The sequence below is a fragment of the Pempheris klunzingeri genome, chromosome 16 (genome assembly GCF_042242105.1).
Source record: "Pempheris klunzingeri isolate RE-2024b chromosome 16, fPemKlu1.hap1, whole genome shotgun sequence".
Taxonomy (NCBI): Eukaryota; Metazoa; Chordata; class Actinopteri; order Acropomatiformes; family Pempheridae; genus Pempheris; species Pempheris klunzingeri.
In genome coordinates, this window is record NC_092027.1 from 10,314,172 (window position 1) to 10,334,702 (window position 20,531).

General features: G+C 38.9%; 1 protein-coding gene across 1 annotated transcript in view; it reads left to right on the forward strand.

The window, feature by feature from the left end:
* The window catches only part of csmd3b (CUB and Sushi multiple domains 3b), a 322,370-nt gene that overhangs the window by 124,575 nt on the left and 177,264 nt on the right, over positions 1-20,531 (forward strand). Inside the window, exon 4 of the mRNA XM_070847130.1 lies at positions 5,980-6,177. Within this exon, the coding sequence (XP_070703231.1) occupies positions 5,980-6,177 (198 nt within the window). The remainder of the gene's footprint in view (positions 1-5,979; positions 6,178-20,531) is intronic.

A 20,531-nucleotide genomic window follows, 5' to 3' on the forward strand; every position in this document is an offset into this window, starting at 1 on the left:
AGTTATCTGTCACATTCCATTTACAATGTCTTTGAAAAAAAGATCAGGTCAGTCATTCATTTGGCTGGCTATGGTTTTAAGTATCGTCGTCAAAAAAAGTCGCCTCTCGCTTGAAGAATCTGGAAATGCTGTGCAGCTATCAAGCGGGCCATTCTCCTTGTGGTAAATTCTACACTTAAAGTTCAGATCTTTTTTTGCTTGTTTAAACAATGCTGTAGTTATTATCAATTTAACGTTGCCTCTGTAGACCAGGACGTGAATGAACAAACTGGTGTTAAATGACTAGTTATGTTGCTGGTGCTTCTGCTGTGCTTCGCTACAGGGAGCCAAGTCAGGACTCAAAGGGAATTTGTCTGGGATAGAGTTTGTAGTCGTTCCCCTGCTGTTCCTCTTATTGAACTGTGGATGGTGGCGGTTGGAGGAGGCCAGGACTGTAAAACTGGTGCTTGTTGTACCGCTTGCTGATCGCATATCTTTTCTGCCCTCTTGCTGTGTAGTGGTCTGTTTCAATGCCATGGAGAGCCAATGTTTTCATCAACAATGAAGGAAGATGTTTTTCTCTGCCCTAACTACTTTTATCAAGCAGTGACCACTCCACTTCGGTGTGCCCCTTTTTTATATCTCTATCGCACTCTTAAGCTTTTATTAGAAAGAGAAAGAGTTTAACACACTTTTTATTGGTATAAATAGCTTGTAAAATAAAAGCATTGCGTTTCTTCCTTCTTTAGTCCCGTCCTTTCAGTCTTTCTTTTTGCTCAACATTTGCTCAGCATGATCCTTAAATGGGCATTTCAGTGGCGTTTTACATTTTATGCTGTTAATGCTTTTGTAGAGATATATGTCATAGTTTTCAAATGGCAGATATCTCATCTTGGCATTAATCTTTTCATATTAAAAAGCACACAGCCACGTAGAATAATTCCATATTATCCTATTCGTGATTGTTGAGCTGTCATACTTAGAATTTGAGGAAATTGCCTGAATCCTAGTATGAATGACAGTTGCTTGACAGCTCTGCAGCAACTTTGAGGCAATGAAGGGATTGTTTCAGGGAAAAAAAGTTCCACTGTCAATATTATGAATATATGGATGTATTACAGTTGAACAGAATGGGCACAAAAATGCCTCCTTTTTTTAAGCCATGACACTGTTATGATACTGTGTTTCCAAAACTCCAAAGTAACCTCCCAAACCTCAGCTGAACTTTTGTTTTGCTCAGTAAGTTGAAAGTTCCAAACGTTATGCATGGTAATGTACATTTGTTGAAGAGCAAAAGCGCATTATGGGTATTCTGGTCACATATACACATTATTGTTTGCTTTACTTAACAAATTCATTCAACAATAATTGAAAGATATCTAGAGAAGGATATCTAGAAGGATTTCTGAGTAAGACTGTACGCATGAAGAAACTACAGTTTACTGCGCGGTACATCCTGCATGTGCAGCTGTTTATATTTGTATCATCCATATACTTGTTTAACAAATCAAATCAGTTGTATTTGTACTTGTTTGAATTGTGCGGGCGAAGCAAACTTAAAAGGGCGTGATGAGCCATTGAAAATTCCTCTTGTTAAAATCTTTGAGATGCTAAGGAGCAGTTGCAGCATGATCAGTTTTTGCGTGTTTCTTTAAACTTTACTCCTTTCAATATTAACTGTGACAGAACCAAACCATTTTTTTTTAAATCTGTTCTTCCTCACCAGTTCATTTGCAATTGCAAATAACATTCAACTCTACCAACTCAAGGGGCTTGTAATTCAGTTGGTAATGCTAATCCATCACTGCGAACCAGTAACTTTTTTTAACTCAGTTTTTACTCCCAATGCCCACACAATAACAGTGAGGTACTACTTATGCATAACCTGCATACCATACACAATAATTACTGTTAATGAGAAGAAAAATATTCATTATCATGTGTGCTGGAAAAACAATTTCTGAATGAACGGAGAGTCACTAAAACTGTCTTTGTGGGTTTTATTCTTTGCAAAGAGGAGCAAATAGTAACAGAGTGGTCATGCAGTCTGTCAGAGAAGCTCAGAGATGCCCAACAGGCGTTGTCCTTTTATTGCCGTAGGATAGTGGGGGTCATCTGCAGAACTGGTTTAAACCGGCCAGGACACATCCTGTAGAACGCATTGGCACTTTCACATACCTTTCTTCAGTATTTTGCACATTCCATTACACATGTAAACTGAATTAACACTGTTAATTTAACAAGTATTGATATTATTAACAGACTCTTGTCTTTTTGAGACTAAATCAGCTTTCTTTACCTCTGGGATTTTTGGAAAGGCCATCTGACCACTAAGATGATGTACAACTTATACTATAAAATTTCATTAGCCTAACGGACTAAAAATGTTTTATGACACAAGTTCTTCACAAGACTATAAAACAGTGGGTCAAAGTGTTGGATAAATCAAAGTGACAAGCAACTGACAGCCAGTGAAACCTTTTATAGATCTAAGTGTCCTAGAACACATATCTGTTTGTTACAGACCTCAACACTCATTCATCTGTTCTGTTACAGTCCTTATAAACCTTACATCTTTTACAGGAAATATCCTGAAAAGGACATTTTTCAGATGCAGGTAATGGAAATCCATGTGCATGGTTTCTTGTAACAGAGTCTATGCTTTATTTTCAAGCGTTTCAGCATCTATTATGTTCCGGCATAAAACTTGGTTCATCTTTTATAGAAGTTACTGCTGACAGAGGTGCAAAACCTCCAAACTCACTGAATCATCCCTCTGTGGCACTGCCTCTCTTTCCTTATTCTGACTCCCTCTCTGTCTTGCTTTTTCTGTCTTCACTGTCCTTCACTCCCCCTCTCCAATCCTCCAGTCTGCAGTGTCATCTGTCTCACTAAAAACTATGAAAGCATGGCAGCATTCTCTCTTTTTTCTAGCAGTTTGCGCTCGCTTTTCACCCACCACTCAGTTCTTTTTTCCCATCTCAGTTCTTCCGTCTCATGCTCCTTGTCCCTGGACTCAGCTGTAATTGCTTATCTAGGGAGAAATAAAAGCCAGGTAAATGGTTATGTGTGTGTGAGTGTGTGTGGTAGAATGGGTAGCTGGATGCTGCTGTCTACTCTACATGCAGACCTTTGTCTGCCCCTATATATGTGTGTGTGTGTGTGTGACAAATGCAGATAGTTCTACAGATGGCCCATAAAAGCAGCAGCTTGTAATGAAGCAACTGAGACTGAAATCATGGTTATGGTAAACTGGGGAGAGACAGAGATAGGAAAAGTGAGGCAGAGATAGATATATATAAAGAGAGAAAATAGAGAGGAGGAAGAAGTGAGGGTAAGAGAGAATAAATTAAAGAGGGCAGGCTGCAATAAACCATGAAAAGGAGTGTGGTATACCCGCTGGCTACTGAATAAACTAGTGTAATGAAACTATGTGATGTTCACAATAAACTAGGGAGAGAAAGAAAGGAGGGATAAAGGGATGGACAGAAGGGGTGATATAGTGGTATGGTTGAAACAGGAGAGATAGAGGCAGAAGCAAGGAGCTGGCACACCATCAAAGTTTTTAGTTGAGGAGGAGGGAACCAGGGAACAGGAGGGGAGGGGATGGGTGGAGTATGACATGAAGAGACACTGAGGGAAGAGATAAAAAGAAACGGGATGTCGGAATGAAAGAGGAAATGTAAGGGCTTCAAAAGCAGAGACAGATGGAGAAAAGGAGGAAAAAAGAAATCAAGAGTGGAAATGAAGCAAACAAAAAAAAGATTGGGTGATAAAACAAAGTTAGGAAGAGGAAAAATGTGATATGAGGCAATGATTAAAAACCGAATAGCTAAGAAGGGAAAGTAGTGATGTGAGTATGTTTCCAATCGCACCCCGAGCCAGCAACTGACCAGCACTGTGTGCGCGTGTGTGTGTGTGTGTGTGTGTGTGTGTGTGTGTGTGTGTGTGTGTGTGTGTGTGTTGGCGAGAGTAAATGTGTGTCTGATAGGACACTGAACAGCAAACATCCTGACACTGAGTGGGGCCACACGTTGCAAAATCGATAGGCCAACAGGTCGCAACACTAGGCCAACCTGACATCCAATCACAATACAGCACAGGGGGTCGCCACAGTGATGGATGACCCTGTGTGTGTTTGTGTGTGTGTGTGTATGTGCTAGTGTGCCTTGTCAGTGTGTGTTTCGCTTTAACTGTGTGTCTGTGCGGAGATAAGGAGCATGGCGGTTGGGGGGGGGGGTCTATCAGGGTCTTTAGCGAACCGATTTTCCACTTTCATTTATGCTGTCAGTACTCCGAGAGCACCAGGATTAAATATACCCTCTAAAGAAAACCTTAAACAGAAACTTTACATCAACTAATTGCAGCACATGAGGGCATGCTTGGGTGTTTTTGCTTTCCTGCAATAGAAACTAATTTAGAGGCAAAGATATTTCTGTTATTAAGTCATTTTTGCTCTAGTTACATCTATTTTTAAATGATCCCCAAGCTTTGGTCTAGTGGACTCCATCACAAGCAAGATGGATGCTAATGATAGAAAAAAAAGCTAGCAAGTTTCCTTTAAAGCGAACTGAAAGATTTGTTTGTGTGCGACCACTGAGAAATGCAAAATATCCACATAATCCTCAGAGCAATCAGCAGCAATGTTGTTACAGTGGGAGTGCAGAGGTAGAGAGGGTAGAGAGAGGGAGGAGGGTGTAATTGAAAAGGTGTGACAATAAAGTCATCAAATAAATGAATCACTCTAAGAATCATTCTATCGGTTCATTTGCTGACATCAAATCTTCACTACCCACTGTCTGCTTTGTGAATGATAATTACACAATTTTTGCTGTTGGCAGTGGATAAGATTCCCCTGCAGCCGTACTCAAGCTTTTCCTTCAAAGATTATTGCGCATATCTCTGAAGTTTGAGGAGTGAGGGAGTTTCAGGTGACATTTTAAGAAAAAAGTGCAGCTCTACCTCCACCGCTTATTTGAGAGCATACTGAGCATAATTTCTCTCAGTACCACTGTTGATTTCTTGCTTTCGCTCTTTTCCCCTCCCCTTTTAACTTTTATCTATTCTTCTCTCTCCCCCTCTTCTGTCCAAGTAGTTTCATAGTTCTATCTATCATGTTGGGCATCCTCTGCCTTTCGTTTCTTTTCACCTCCCCCTCTTTCTGTCTCTCTCTGCTCTTTCCTCCCCCTCATCCAATATGTCTGTCTCCCTCTCCCCCCCTCCCTAAACCCCTATCTGTCTGAACAGTTTCATAGTTGTATCAATCAAGTTCAAACAATAAGACAGGAGTTGCTCCCTGTTCTCCCATCTACTTCCTGGTTTATGGCTTGTAATACCCCTTCTTTCGCTCTCTCTCTGTCTCTCTGTCTCCCTCTCCCTCTCTCCGCTGCGTATGTGTTTGTGTGTGTGGATGTTTATATGCACACTTGTGCATATGTCTTAGGCACAGACCTGTAAATGTATCTGGAGGGAATAATGTGATTAACTATAAAACACTCCGATATTGTCTCCCTCCTTTTCTCTGGGGCAGAGCTTTGTCTGCTTTGACTGGGTTTGCAGTCAAAATATCCTTTTACAGCCATCATGCTTGCCAATATATATTATAAAGAGCTATAGGCTTAAGGACCTTGCTATATGTGTGCTTGGGGTAAGATTTTAGAAGAGGCTGTGACAATGTGTAGGTGTTTAAACCGCATCATTGCAGATCAAGTGTCTGTCTTATCTGACCATGAAACTGTGTTTTTAATGGTAGACGCAGTGTGTGGACTGGGGCTGTGCTCATAATGTGTGTTCCACAGCAGTCGCTGGATTGGACACATCACTGAACTAGAGCTGGGAATATTATTTGGTTGAATGGCAGTTGAGTAAGGGGAAATACATAGTTATATAATATTTCTAACATTTTAACATTATAACATCATATAACATTCACAAATGAACAATTAATTCAAAACTGAAATTGAAAATCCTTCTCCCTTTCTCGTTTTCTTTCTTCTGCAGAACTCCACAGTACATCTTGTGGAAACCCTGGTGTCCCACCCAAAGCAGTGCTAAGTGGTGGTGGCCGTTTTGCTGTGGGAGACCGTGTGCGGTACAGCTGTGTTCCTGGTTACGTCTTAGACGGCCATGCCACACTCACCTGCATTACCAATGCTGGAAACACTGCGGTCTGGGACTTTCCTGCTCCAATTTGTCGAGGTATGGACGACTAAACCTGTATGTGTTTGTGCACGTCTGTATATGAGGAGTTTTATTCCAAAGTGAAAATCCATTGGAAATGTGCCATCTACTCAATTGAACCACACGTCTCAAAATGAAGACGAATGATGAAAACATAAATTACAATGCTAGCAATTTTGTTTGTTTTAAAAATTCTCTTCAATATTAAAGAAATATTGATCTCCATATAATTTTTGTCCAAAACAGAATATAGCTCTTTCGAAGAAAACCCCTCATATAATATTTATGGTTACATTTGTGCCTGTGAGTGTGACAGAACGACAGACAGACTGTGCATGCATTTGTGTGTGTGTGTGAGTGTGTATGTGAAAGCATATGAGGAAGGCAATCCAAGAATGCTTGAGTGTGTAGGGTGCGCTTGTAGTGTGTGTGTGTGTGTGTCTTTTTATGCTTTACTTCATAATCAAAGGTGTGTGTGGGAGAGAGGCAAATATGCAGAATGCACTGTTTGCTTAGTGTCTATTTTTGGGGGTCGGGTTTTATACTATACCACACCACGGTACATATGCTGAGGAAGAACTCTTTTACATATGCATTTGCACCAGCATCCATTCCCCATATAGTGTAGGTGGATGCAAAAAGCTAGCAATTTGTGTGTGTGTGTGTGTACAGTACTGTGCAATTCTCTTTAACGATAGGTTTGAAGTATTTCATATTCAAATGACAACAGCAACGTGTTAAATAAATAATACATAAAGGGAATCTTGTTCAATTGATTCTCTTGTCTCATACTTAATACAAACAGTGTTGATAATGATTAAAGCCTGCAGACCCCAGAATCTGCAGATTTTTGCTGCCCTCCGCTACTGACGGCTCATTGTTTTACTTTGTCAGTCCATATGGTTGAGTCCCGATGACTTACATCGACCCCAATCTCCAAAAAACAAATGTGTGGACGCAAGCTCACACAGCACAGAGAACCAGAATAAAAGAGTGACTGTTTAAGAGAACTGAACTTCTAGAAAGCCACATAGACATAGAAGGTTTTCTGAGTAGTTGGGGTACAAACCAGAAAATGGAGGTAATGGCATGTTGGACACTGGACAATTAACTCATGATCACTATGTCCCTAATGATGGCTAACTATAATCATAGCCATAGGGATTATTCAATCTAATTATTCGATTGGCACGGCAGGCATCTCCCTTTGGCTGTCTTGTTCGGATGTCAGCCGAGATAGGCCTGTTGAGTCACATGATCAGGGTGGTGCTTTAAAGATGGGTGGGCATTCTGAAACAAGTGTCACCAACATGGATGCTAATGGCCAGATGGCAGCTACATGGGCAACCTGGTATGTGGAAGGGACTGTGCTGGCAGAGAAAGGACCTGATTGGCAGTGTCAGGACTATTATGGAGTTGACACTGGAACCAAAAGTTAAAGGAGATCCAATTTTGCAGCCATTTTATTACACCGCATGCTCCTAATCACAATGCATTCATGGATGACCACACCTTGGAAACCTTAAAAATTCAGAGATGAATAAAAAACATGTTAAAGTACATATTTTCTAATTTGTCTGGCCTGAGCTGCTTGGTTGCTGTAAGCCAATGTCTTGAAATAAATTACTAATAATTACTCATAAAAATGTGTGCCTTCAATTCCAAAATACAGGCAGAAAGTATAAGAATTAATAAGAAAAAATGATCCCACTCGATGATTCTCCTTTCGTTAAAGCTGCTTCATCAGAGACTCTTTACAACTCCCTTTATATTAGTCCAGTGACTCACATATGACTGCCAAGTGACTTCAATGACCTAAAGTTGCTCAGGCAGAGACAGTGATTTAGTTAAGATATTGAACTTCGCTGCTCCACCTGAATGCATTTCTGCTGTAGATGTGATAAGCAACACAGAGTCGGTCATCTAGAAGAGCAACGTCCCTTAACACGCAGGAGAAGGCACTTACACCTCTCAGAGGGGACCCAAACATTGCCATTCTCCCAGGAGAGAAGGGCGGATTCACAGTATTGAACTTGGAAAACTATCAGTTCATGGTATGTGCACTCCTCAGTGATGCAAGCACAAGTGATAAACAAGAGAGATACCACCAACTGCTACAAAGAAAGAAGGCAATTAATTGCTTACAATCATCGGAAACAAAGATCACCACAGCATCACCCTCAAGGAAACTGTTGTGCTTAGACTAACTGTCAGCAGCAATGATTGGGGGGACTCTCTGTCAACAAGGTTCAAGGACATACACTAGAAACATTCACACCAATATTCGTGCGTGATGGCAGTGGTGAGGACTATTGCAACAACAGCAGGGGCCCAACCTGATCAAACACAACACAATCCAAGCCAGATACTTGTTAGTGGATTTTTGCTTGAATCTTACTTAGTAGAAGATGGATGTTTTCTATACACACGGCTCAGCTCCCTCCTGTAGTCCGTCTGTTCAAGGAGGATGTTGTGAGGAAGGTATTGGATGCTAGTTGGTGATCACTGGTTTTGATCTATGAATGTCATGACACAAGAATGCAGGGATTACAGCTGTCATGGATAGAATAGAAAGAAGTAAGAATTCAGAGTCATTATCATAAGGACAAGGCTAGAGTTTAACACCTTGATGGTTTCACCTCTATTCATTTTACTTAAATTACTATCATAAGGCTGCTCTACGACCTCTGATGACTCATTACAGCATGACACTTCGGTTGAGATCATTCTCAAAGGTCGATTGCACTCAGTAGAACTGCTAAGGAACTGATAATGCATCTTAGATGATAACTAAATTTGTCTAATTCTGACAGTAAACTGCTGGAAAAAAATAATGTGCTGAAATCCATTGTATAGGTGACATTTAACAGGATTAAATCGACACAAGTCATTTGAATCTCTTTTTATTTTGTTGACAACAGACACTGCGAAATAGAGTTTGTACCAACATCACAAGAGGGTTCAAAAATGCAAAATAGACATGTACATTTGCTTCACTGTGAATCTAAGGGTACTCAGTTTGGAATTTTCCCTTTAAGTGTTCTTCCCAAATAGCCCTACCATTCTGTGCACAACAGTGCCAAGCAAAACCAGTCTAGTACTTACAACAACGTGCTGAATTGTTGAACAACACACCTCACTGTGCAGCGAATTTAGGTCTAGGAAATGAAGAAGGGGAGGAGAGGACAGACGAGTGAGGAAAGGGGGGGAACTGGCAACTTGTCAGGGCTGGATTAGCAATGTCTCTGTCACTCTGTCGGTAAGGCTAAGAGGAGCTAAGCTACTAATATGTTCACACCGACTCACGGAAACACACACATTCACAACTATTCTCAGCCCCCCCTCTTATACCTACATCGTGCAGAAATTACACCCACACAAATACTCACACATGTAGAGTTATATTTTTCCGCTTTTGTGTGTGTGGTGACACCTAAAAGGCATTCATGCAAGCCATAATGGCTTTCTATCAATTATTCAGCCATGCAATCAAATGGCTTGAAATGCAATGCTTTTAGCAGTATCACTGGAAATGTGCTCTCTCTCTCTCTCTCTGTGTGCATTTTGAGTGCGTACATATATGTAGCTTTGTCCTTTCCATAAATGTCAGAATGCATACATAAATGTACACTGTGTCTAAATTATCATGTGTGCATCGTGAATAGAGTAGATAAGAGTTGAATACTCACTCACTCAAAATAAATGGCAAAATGCTGCTACTATCAAATCTGTATTCACATAAATCACTCACCTTTATGACCAAAGCATGTAATAGGTGAAATCAATAGACCACATTTTGCCACCGAGCATAAGAATATACAGGCCTGTCACGATAATTACTTTATTGACTTTTCTGACCTTGATAATTGCACGTTGTGTCTACATGTGTGTTTGTTAACGTAACAGCGGCTCAAACATTTTACCCAGTATGATGCCAGAATGAACAGCAGTGTTTTCACCTGCCACTTTAAGACTTGGGAGCAAGTCTAAGCTTTTTTTCACAGCCGAATGAACAGAAAAAAGCTGTTCTGAGTCATGTTTTTGCTGTAATTTCTGGTTGCGTTGCTTCTGTCCAGCAACAGCATTCACTGTGTCTATGTATATGTGCCCCCATTTTACTATCCTAAAATGATAATAATATTGTTTATCACATCCAACAAAAGTCTTGAAAATATACAGTAGGTGCACACCGTACCATTCTTTGCAAAAATATCCTGGTTCAATACACATCCCCTTCTGCCTCTTTCCCACAGATGCACAGTTCATTGGTAATGGGGACTTTAGATTGTCCTTAGGTGTAATTAAGGAGGTCATGCTTTCATAAAGTGCTACAAACTAAGGTACGTCTTTAAATACAATATAACTTAAATAATACTAAAACTACAGCTTTATATGTTCCTGTAGAGATGAACACCCCTTTTACATGGTCCAAAAATTCCAATCACATCATGTTGAGCAGGTGTTGCTTTTACTGTTCACTGTATATATTTAGGGTATTGGAAATTTTTATTTTCCATGTTGGAATATCTTTGCCTCCACTGAGCAATAACATTGGAAATTAGATTGTTTTCTAACGGGCATAAAAAAGACGGCCATCACTAGGATCATATAATGTCATACAAGTCCCCCGATGACGATTGTATTGGTTTAGAGAGAAATAATTTTGGGAAGCATCTCGTATCAGTGGAACACTCCTATGTAGTCTCACTGCTAACATTTCCTTTTTTCTCGTACTTAGTTTGTCTCTTTGTTCATCACATGCCATCTAGATAAGTTCTGATATGACTCATATCGGCACTGATTAAAGAACAGGAACTCGTGTGACTGCACTTTGAGTTCTGAATTTGCAAAGTAATATAGAGCGCTTTGTATTATATTTCATCATTTTAAATTGTGACATAAATTAATCCTGTTCATAGGTGATATTATAAGTGTTTATGTGAGTAAAAATCTTAAACTGACCCAATTAAATGGATCTGACAGTGTATCAGCTCAGCAGATCTTAGGATTGTTCCCTTAGTAATCCAGTTTGGAATGGGATGGGAACCATTGTATGCAAATAAACTTCACTTCACTTGACATGTGTAGCTGTAGCAACAGCAGAACCAGTCTTATAGACACCATTTGAAATTGGGCTAGGATTGGAGCACATTTTTATTGTACCCAAACAGTGTTATATAGTACCATGAGCAAAAACATACTGCAGAGATTCAGTATGGCATACTAATGCAGTAAAAAAAAGCATATACAGTATATATGTGTTACGTGAGTGCATCTGTGTGTTTGTGCGTTCATGTATGAGTGTCAGTTCTACTATCTTGGTGCAGAATTATTTACAGGACAGAAATACCCTTCAGCATCTAAGGCATCTATATTCGCACACACACACACACACACACACACACACACACACACACACACACACACACACGAGCACAGTTGGCCCTGAGAAAATTTCATCATGATCTCACAGATACAAAATATGCTTATGAATATTCATGGTTTGGCTGAATGAGTGTGTTTAGAAGAGTGTGTGATTGTGTGGAGCTGGGGGTCGCCTCAGTGAAAAGAGAGCAAGACAGATAAACTGAAACTTTACATCAGTGAATGTACTGTGCATATCTCTTTGGTGCAAGGAAGATCATTTGAGCTGAAAACATGTGAATTAAGGATAAATTGTCATTGACCCTGTGCATGTTTGCTTATGTACAGGTGAATTAATATGAATATGAATAACTGAGTGTATCATAAAAGCAAACGCATTGATTTCTGAACAGTATCTTCAAGTCACAATAAGACCATTTGGACAGAGAAGGAGTGAAGGTGAAAGAGAGAGAGAGAGATGGGTGATACAAAACACAGCAAAAGTGGGGGTGGAGCTAGAAGGAGAGGAAGTAGGGGGTTATTGTTGGATTTGAAAAAGTAATGTGCTCTGACAAAACTCAAAATTAGACTGGCTGAGAAACGGAAATGAAATGAGTGTGTGTGGTTGTTTGTGTGTGCTTCTTGTGTGTAGTCAGCATAACGAGAGTGAGGCTTTTGCTGCCTGGGTGCATGTTTTTGTGTGTTCACAGGAGTATGTGCATTATTGGTAGAGCTCATAGTATTAATTCTGCTGCAGTCTGATCAGGGAACACTTTAATTTCTTTTTTCTTGTTGTGAGCAACAACACTGCAGTCATACTATGTCCCAAACAAAGGCCATGCTGTGACAGGAATTAGCTTCAGTCTGTGCCTTTACATAACCCTAATAGTGCGTTCAGACAAAATGCGAGGCTAATTGTACAGGTTGCTTATATGTGTGTAGCACAGGTCAATGGAAAGGTGTAAAAGAATCCAAACTAACATGGATTGAGTTAACAATGCATCCACAGGCTGAAAATGGTTTGACTTAAGCAGATCTAGGCCTCCACTTGGTGAACTTACAAAAACAAGAGAGACACAGAACAGCAGGTGAGTATGAATTGTCAGCCGGCTATAGACTCATGCTTGTACTTTTGCTGCACTGGGTGTTTCTGCTGAATAAATTAGACTACAAATCACTCCAACCATCATATTTGCTGGGATGAAGCAAGGCTATAGTTTGCTTCACATTCAGCTCCAAAGCCTCAATATTTGTAGTGTAGTTGATCATTCTAGCTTAACAAAGGACAATGAAAGAAAGAAAGAGCAAAAAGAGCATCAAATGAATAATCGCCTGACAAAAAAAAGTTGTTGCTATGGATACAGATTATATGCTAATTAGAGAGTGGAATTCGCTAGCTTTGTTTCAGAAAAGCTTTTGTTTCTTACACTGGTATGAAGACAGTATGAAGTTATGTCCAAGTAAATAAATCTTTGTATGGCGAAGAGACCAATGTCATTTACAGTATGTAGACATATCTTTGTTGTTTTCTTCCTAATTTGACATTCATGAAAATATTGTGGTGGCACCAGAACTGAAAATTATTTTCCTCTCACACATCATGTTAAGGTCACAGAACTCAAATCAGAAAGTAAAACAGATGTAGGAAGTAGGAAACTCCTCCTGCTCTTCCCTTGGACATTATTTCCCACATTTTCAGGAATCCAACCTGCAGAAGGTGGCCTCTTTATCTCTAATTGCTTTTCCCGGAGGCATTGGTAATTGAATCCATTTAATTATTCTTCATTATTATTTCATCATTGTTTACTATAGCAGTAATCTTAAAGGGGACATTTTAATGTGGTTTATAGTATGATGGGGATGCGGGAGAGATGAGACACAACTGATAGATTACTACTTATAGTAGCAGCACTGAAGTACCTAACCAGGCCTCAGGCTTGCCACTGAGAGCACGGGGGAGAACTCTCAGATTGATCCAGAGAATAAGGCTGATGTTACAGTAAAACAAAATGAAACAACATGAGGAAGCTACTTTCACACAGAATTTAAACCTGGAGCAGTGTGCAATTGTAAAACCTAAATATGCTGTATATTACTGACATAAACACTAAAGTGAATACCAAGCCTAAAACAGCTTAATGGTTTGACAAGGACACAGGGTAATATAACATTGTCCTTTTCATGTGTGTCTGAGAATGGGAGTGGGCATGTTAAAAATAGAAAAGATCCGTAAATGTCCATCCCATATAGACACACAGTTCACAGACAGGATTGGCTGTTTAAATAGTTCTGTGAGTTTAATAGGATCACACTAAATTCAGTGCTGTAAAGAATGGAATATTATATGTACTTTAAACATAGCAAATGTAAAAACACATCAGCAATAGTTCATCTTAATTCAAGTGAAAAGTTTCTCCTCATATAAAAAAGAAATGTGTTTTAAGAATAACTAAAGCTTGTTACAGCTTGTCAATAAATAAGTAATGGCTTTTCATTGTTTAACTGAATCAAATTAAGAATAACTTGTGAGACAACAGTAACACCAAGGATGCGCTGTAAGTCAACTCTGGTTATAAGGATGTTTCTGATTATGGCTTTGAGCAGGTGAATCAAAGTTTGTAGCTAAATGTCTTTTACTACCCTGAAAATCCACAACATTTTGGAAAACTCTGCCAGACAGTGTTTCTATGCATCAAATATTTAAGTCATAGGCTTTACAAAATGTTGAATCACATAGTTCTTGCCCCTTTCACTTAAAAACACATAAAAAACCTAAACCAGGTGTTAAACTGTCCATATTAGATTATATTATATTCACAATTTCCTCAGCATTAGCGTATTGAGGATGTTTGCTCTTTTTCAATAACATTCTGCCAGAGTCAGTACTTTAAACTCTGCTGAAGTTGGTTGTTTGACTTCCACATAAACTTTCTACGACTCTCACAATTCACTTTTCATCTGTGTGTGTGTGTGTGTGTGTGTGTGTGTGTGACAGGGTGTGAGTGACTGCTACTGACGGTTGTGCAGGATTGTCTCTCTGTGTGGCTTTCTGTAAACATGAGTGTATTTTGCTCTAGGCTGACTAGAAATGTTGCCCCGGTGAAATGGTGAGATCGTCATGGTAGTGTTGTTATCGTCATGACAGTGTTTTCAGGTAGTGTCTTTTTATTGTTTCTTCCTTTTCTGTCTAATTTTTTCACCTATTCACTTCTTCCCGCTGTCTTCTCTTCTCATTTTGCTTCTCTTTGTGTTACTTGCCAGGTAGCAATGAAATGGGGCCTGACACAAATTCTGAGCTGTTCTTTTATCAAGGAAATTAGCTCTTGTCAGCCAGCAGTATGCAGTGGATAGAATGATTACAGTTAAAAGTCAAGTCAGCCCTGTACAACTGAGGCATTTCCTTTTAATACTGGGCTGGGCCTGGTTGCCAATATGACTATGGTAAGACATCTGGTAATGTTATAATGCTTTATTTAAAAACTGTAACTAGTGAAGAGATAATCTGTTGAGCAAGGCTATGAGGTGGATTTGAAAGCTTCGTAAAAAAAGAAGTTAGGCCTCGTGTTGAGTTTTTTTAATGTTCCAGGAAACTCTCAAAACAACATTAGTTAAGGCAGTGGACACTTCAGCGTTTTTCGTTCTATTTCAGCTGAATTTCTCAGTTTTAGTCTGTGTAATGTTGTTTCATGCGTCAGATACCCACACAAAGAGAGACGGAGAGATGAACAGTGATGCCAATTTGACTGTATTTCTATGTGTCTGTGTGTGCCAAGTAGTGTGAACTAGTTCAGCTGAGCTTTGACAGATTACAGTGTTTACGCAGGTAGATTCCTCCAAGCTAAAACACACACACACACACACACGCACGCACGCACACACACACTCGGGCACATACACACTCCCCCTTGCAGTGCAGGAGATTCAAGCTGAGCTGTCATATTGATTCATACTTGTTGCAAACACACTCAGACAGACTGCCTGTATATTTTAATGTGTGTGTATATGGCTGGGTGCATCTGTGTATGCACTGATGTTTATGTGTGTCTGTAATTGAACTGCCCTTGTTAGTCCATCTCCATATTTTTTAGTGACAAGAATCAAAGTGTTTTGAGACTCCTGAAATGATCAAGTGACTTTCTTTACAGCAGCAGAAATCTCCTTACTGCTTACCAAAGAATTAACTAGTAATTTTCCCCCATTAGCAGCCAGGCATGAAAGCCATTTTCATCAGGCCTGTATGGTGACCTCATCCAATTACTATCAGGAATCAAGGGTTGTAAATGGAAAAGCAAGAGCTGAACTGGCTGCATGCTTACACTGTAAAGAACAGTTGTTTTCCAGCTTTTCAAAGTGGCAGCAAGCTGATGTGCATCAGTGTTGGGAATTCACACTTCTATCACAGAAACAGGTGACACCAGTTCTAATTACATTTCTTCAGATTTGAAATATCTGCTCCTCATTTCTTTCATGTCAGTTAATTATTTCAAGGCTTTCTATTTATAAGGGTATTTCAAAAGAATATACATGTACCTTGCTAATATGCATTACAAAGTCTAACAAGCCAAACAAATTGCACTAATTACATGCTTGTGAGCTTTTAAAAGTACATCAGTGTAATGCATTCATTTGCTATTGTACAGAGAAAAAAAATGTTTAATTCATCACATAGCAGTCAGTCTCTCTTGATTAGTTTTTAGTGCAAGATCCTTATTCACCATCTTATTTTCACCATTTCCATATTTTCTTCTTTTCTTGTTAATGCAGTTCTGTCTGACACATGTCAAGGCGAGGAGACTGGAGTTTACCATCAGCAACTTTTACACCATTAGCCTGCACTTTAAGTAACTCACAGCAATAGCGATACAAGTTAAACAGAGTTTCATATAAAGTATTAAAAATGGAATAGAATGACTGCCATGCAGGACAAATTATAAAAAAATGATATAACCTTTGTCCTTTGACACATGAATAATTCTGGCATAGGAATATGCTGATTTTTATTTTTAGTTATATATATATATATATATATATATATATATATATATATGTATGTGTATATACACATACACAACTCAGAATCAGATGGGACAAGTATGGGACACATATATGCTTTAACTTCAAATGCAGATTTTTTTCCCACATGCCAACTCAATTTATTTTCCATCAGGAAAAAAAAAAACACTCTAATGACTTCTAAGTGGCCTAAAACAAATCAGAAAAAGGCTTTACTGTATGTCTATGATTGGAGCAACTTTGTTTCCTTCCTCCCTCCTTCTCCCTCACTCTCTGTCCCCTTCTTTCACACACATACACACACCTCTTCCAGATTCTCCGTGGTCTCATTATTATCTTGCTAATGGTTCCCTGTGGATGTAAGGCTCTGCTGATCCAAGCAGCTGGAGATATACACACACACACACACACACACACCGCCAAACCGACAGACAGAGAGGGAGAAAGACACACACACTGTATACAGAACATGCCCAGGTAGACAGTAAGATAATCCAGGACCATATGTTCCCAGCAGTGCAAAGAAATTGACACATTTAATGATTTAATACCTTGCCCCACCTCCCACCACACACACTCACACACATACATGCAGATCCATTCTGTCCATACTGCTAATTCCTGCCTGTGGAAGTCAGTATGGGGACTTAATTCTGTAACTGTATGTTGATATGATGAAGTCCAATGAATTAAAATGTTGTCCAAACTTTGTAGGATTTTTTTGACTCCGAATTTGTATAAAAAGATATGTAGTGAGTGTCTCATCATGGACAGGGCAATGTTTAGGCTCTAAAATATAGTATTGTTAATGTCAATAGAGATGAATTGAATGCCATTATTGAAGTGTAGCTTTTTATCATGTTCTCAATCTGCATTGTGTTTAAAGTATGCATCTTTTATATAATTACCAGTTATGCATTTAGATTTTGTTTTGATTTTGTTTATTTTATAAACTTAGCTTAAACAGTGTTGACAGTCAAACAAAACAATTAGTTACGGCATATTTTGGTACTGATGAAAGCTTCTTGTTGAACTGGAGGGAACCAAATAATTGTGACAAAAACTGACTCTATGAAGCACTACTTATTTCCATGACTGACTAAGGGCTCTACATTCTTCTGACTTCCCAAAACCCGAAACCCAGAATGTCTAAACCTTGCCAGGTTAAGACATGGTTTATTTTTAGGTGGCAGGTAGTTACCATGTTTGTTTTATTTATAACATAATTGACAGTGCAGCATTTGAAATTATATTGAAAACACTGTGTTCACAGTAATGAAACTCTCCCTACACCCCTGTGTCTCACTCCCTCTTTCTCAGATCAATGTACTAGTCTTGTAGTGACACTTGAAGTACTCTTATCTCCTCTCTGCAGACCTGCTCATTTCTTGCTACCTCTCTTCTCCCCTCCAATTCTCTTTTCCTTTCCTGTCTTGTCCTCTCTTCCTCTTTGCTCTGCACACACTGTACCTCTCCTCTCCTCTCCTCTCCTCTCCTCTCCTCTCCTCTCCTCTCCTCTCCTCTCCTGTATGCAATGCTGTTGATGGGTGCAGTCTAACCTTTGGTTAAAAATGACTTATGAAGTTGCTGTTGCGGCTCATCTGCAAGCACTCTGCACTACTAACATTTTCACACTAAGACTGATATGACTATACCCTGGTCTTGCTTTCTACCCCCTTCTTTTTTCTCTGTTTCATATCTTTTTTTTATTCATGCTATCTTGCACACAGAATTTTCTTTTCTTTTTTTTCCAGCAAAACCCTTCTCTCTGTAACCTTTGGTATTTTCCATGTTTATATTTGTAGTGAAACTACATAATTCTTTATATGCAGAGTAGCTTCCATGACCCTAAGGCTGTGACTGTAATAGTTTAAAATGCTTCTCAACAGAGTAACAGAAAAGCATTGCATCGCAGCTTATGGTGTCATTGCCATTTAAATGCCAATTTAAAGTCTGCCCACAGCCGCTTCTCCTTTGTGTATATTCAATCAAAGCATACAGCATTACAGCCACCTTTAAGCAAAAGATAGTGAAGGAAGTGGAATGATTTTTTTCCATGAACTACATGAGACGTGGAAAATATTATCAATCATTTTATTATTGATTACATGTTTTTTTCTTTATTATTAAGAACCTGATGATGTCATAAGGTACAATAAATATATTTATTGACAATGAATGTCACAGTTTTATACAGCAACCCCTCATTTTATTTATCCAGCCAAAATTTAATACAAAAATCAAATGTTAAAAGGCTTGTCATACTGATGCTTAAATGCACAAACTTACCCATACATCAGACTGCTAGACTGAGAAACTCCATAGAGATCTGCAGCTTCAACACAGCCTGTGGGGCCAAAAAGATTCAACTAAGACACTATTAATTTATTAATACAAACTATTCATTTATTAATCAACATGCAAGTAGTGCCTCTTGTAAGCATCAGTGCTACACACTTACACAGCAACAGCACTTGGTTGTGTGATCAGTGGATTTATAGCTACTTATTTAATCATAAGACACCACAGATGCTGGTACAGCAGTAGCACACCTGTGGTATAGTTGTAAGAGCTTTCACATTCACCTGGAGGAAACTCATGTCATTGTTCAAAAGGTAGAGAGAGTAGATGATTTATCTGAATATATTAGTTAGAGTGGGTAATATGATATTGCATGCAATGATTTTTGTATTTCCACTCTAGAGAAATATCATCTACAGTGAGCATGATCAAGTATGCACACCATGTCTCATAAATAAAGCAATATTGTGTACAGCAAAGATGTGAGATCTAGCACTAGGCACAACAGTATTTCATCCAAGTATGGTACCTTCTGACGTTTACAGTTTTTTTTTGCAGTAAGTTATTGGTCTTGCTCACAATGGACAAAATAATAGAAACACCTAACAAGTTATTGCATTACAATATGACAACAAACCATCGTTTCAAACATTGCTACTGAGATGCACTGCTTAGTTATGGTTGGAAATCTGATAAAGGATGAATGATATGGCTACATTGATTCAAAATCAAAGAGCTGAACCAACCTGGAACCAAGTGTCGACATCCTAAATAAATTCCTCCACAGAAGACAATGCCAGACCAATTGCCAAATCTCAGCAAAACAGTTACACTACACAAGAGGTGTGACAAGACAGTATTATTACAATATACCAGCTTCACCGTCACACGTCTTTTAAGAATAAGAATTTGTGTGTTACCTGCAGGAACAGTCAACCTGAGGCAGGTCACAATATCACTATAGTGGCCAACGCCATAAGCAAAGCACACTTTCCTGTAACCTTTGGTAGTTTGTGGCAGCATTGGTCTGTTTCATTTGCAAGCACATGAGCCCATATAGCACTGGATTTCTTCCTGTGAAAACTGTGGAGACAACATATTTTTAAATTTAGCTACTACCAGTTAAAACTTGAAACTGCCATGTTATGCATTAGATCATCCACCATGCATCTAAATGCTTTAAGGTGTCTCAGAGGGATAGTTTCAAGAATTGTTTCTAAATGATCCAATAACAAAAAAGGACAAACTTGGATTTAGACAAGAAGTTCTACCAAATAAGTTATTCCTTAGCAGTTATCAGCTCTTCGAACACATCACACCTCCGCAGTTGTAATTAATTACTACACTATTTGAATAAATAAATGCTGAGTTAAATATGTTAAACAGTTAATCTTTATTTAAATTGTTTTCCTGCATTACTATCTGTCTCTATAAAAAGTATGTGTTTATCTCTTCAGTGTGTCAATAGATTATAATTAGTAGTGTTAGTTGTGGTAGTGGTAGTTTTATTTCCAGTCCCCAATTTATTCACTGCACACAGATTTTGGTGGCACAGAGTGAGGTTTCTGTCAGCCAGCAGAAGGTTTGGGTCAGGTGTACTTTAGTTAACTGCAATGTGATTGGTTTAAAAATGTGTTTACCATGATGGCTTCTTTTCCTTATTAGTCTGCTGACACTGCAGCAAACACACACAA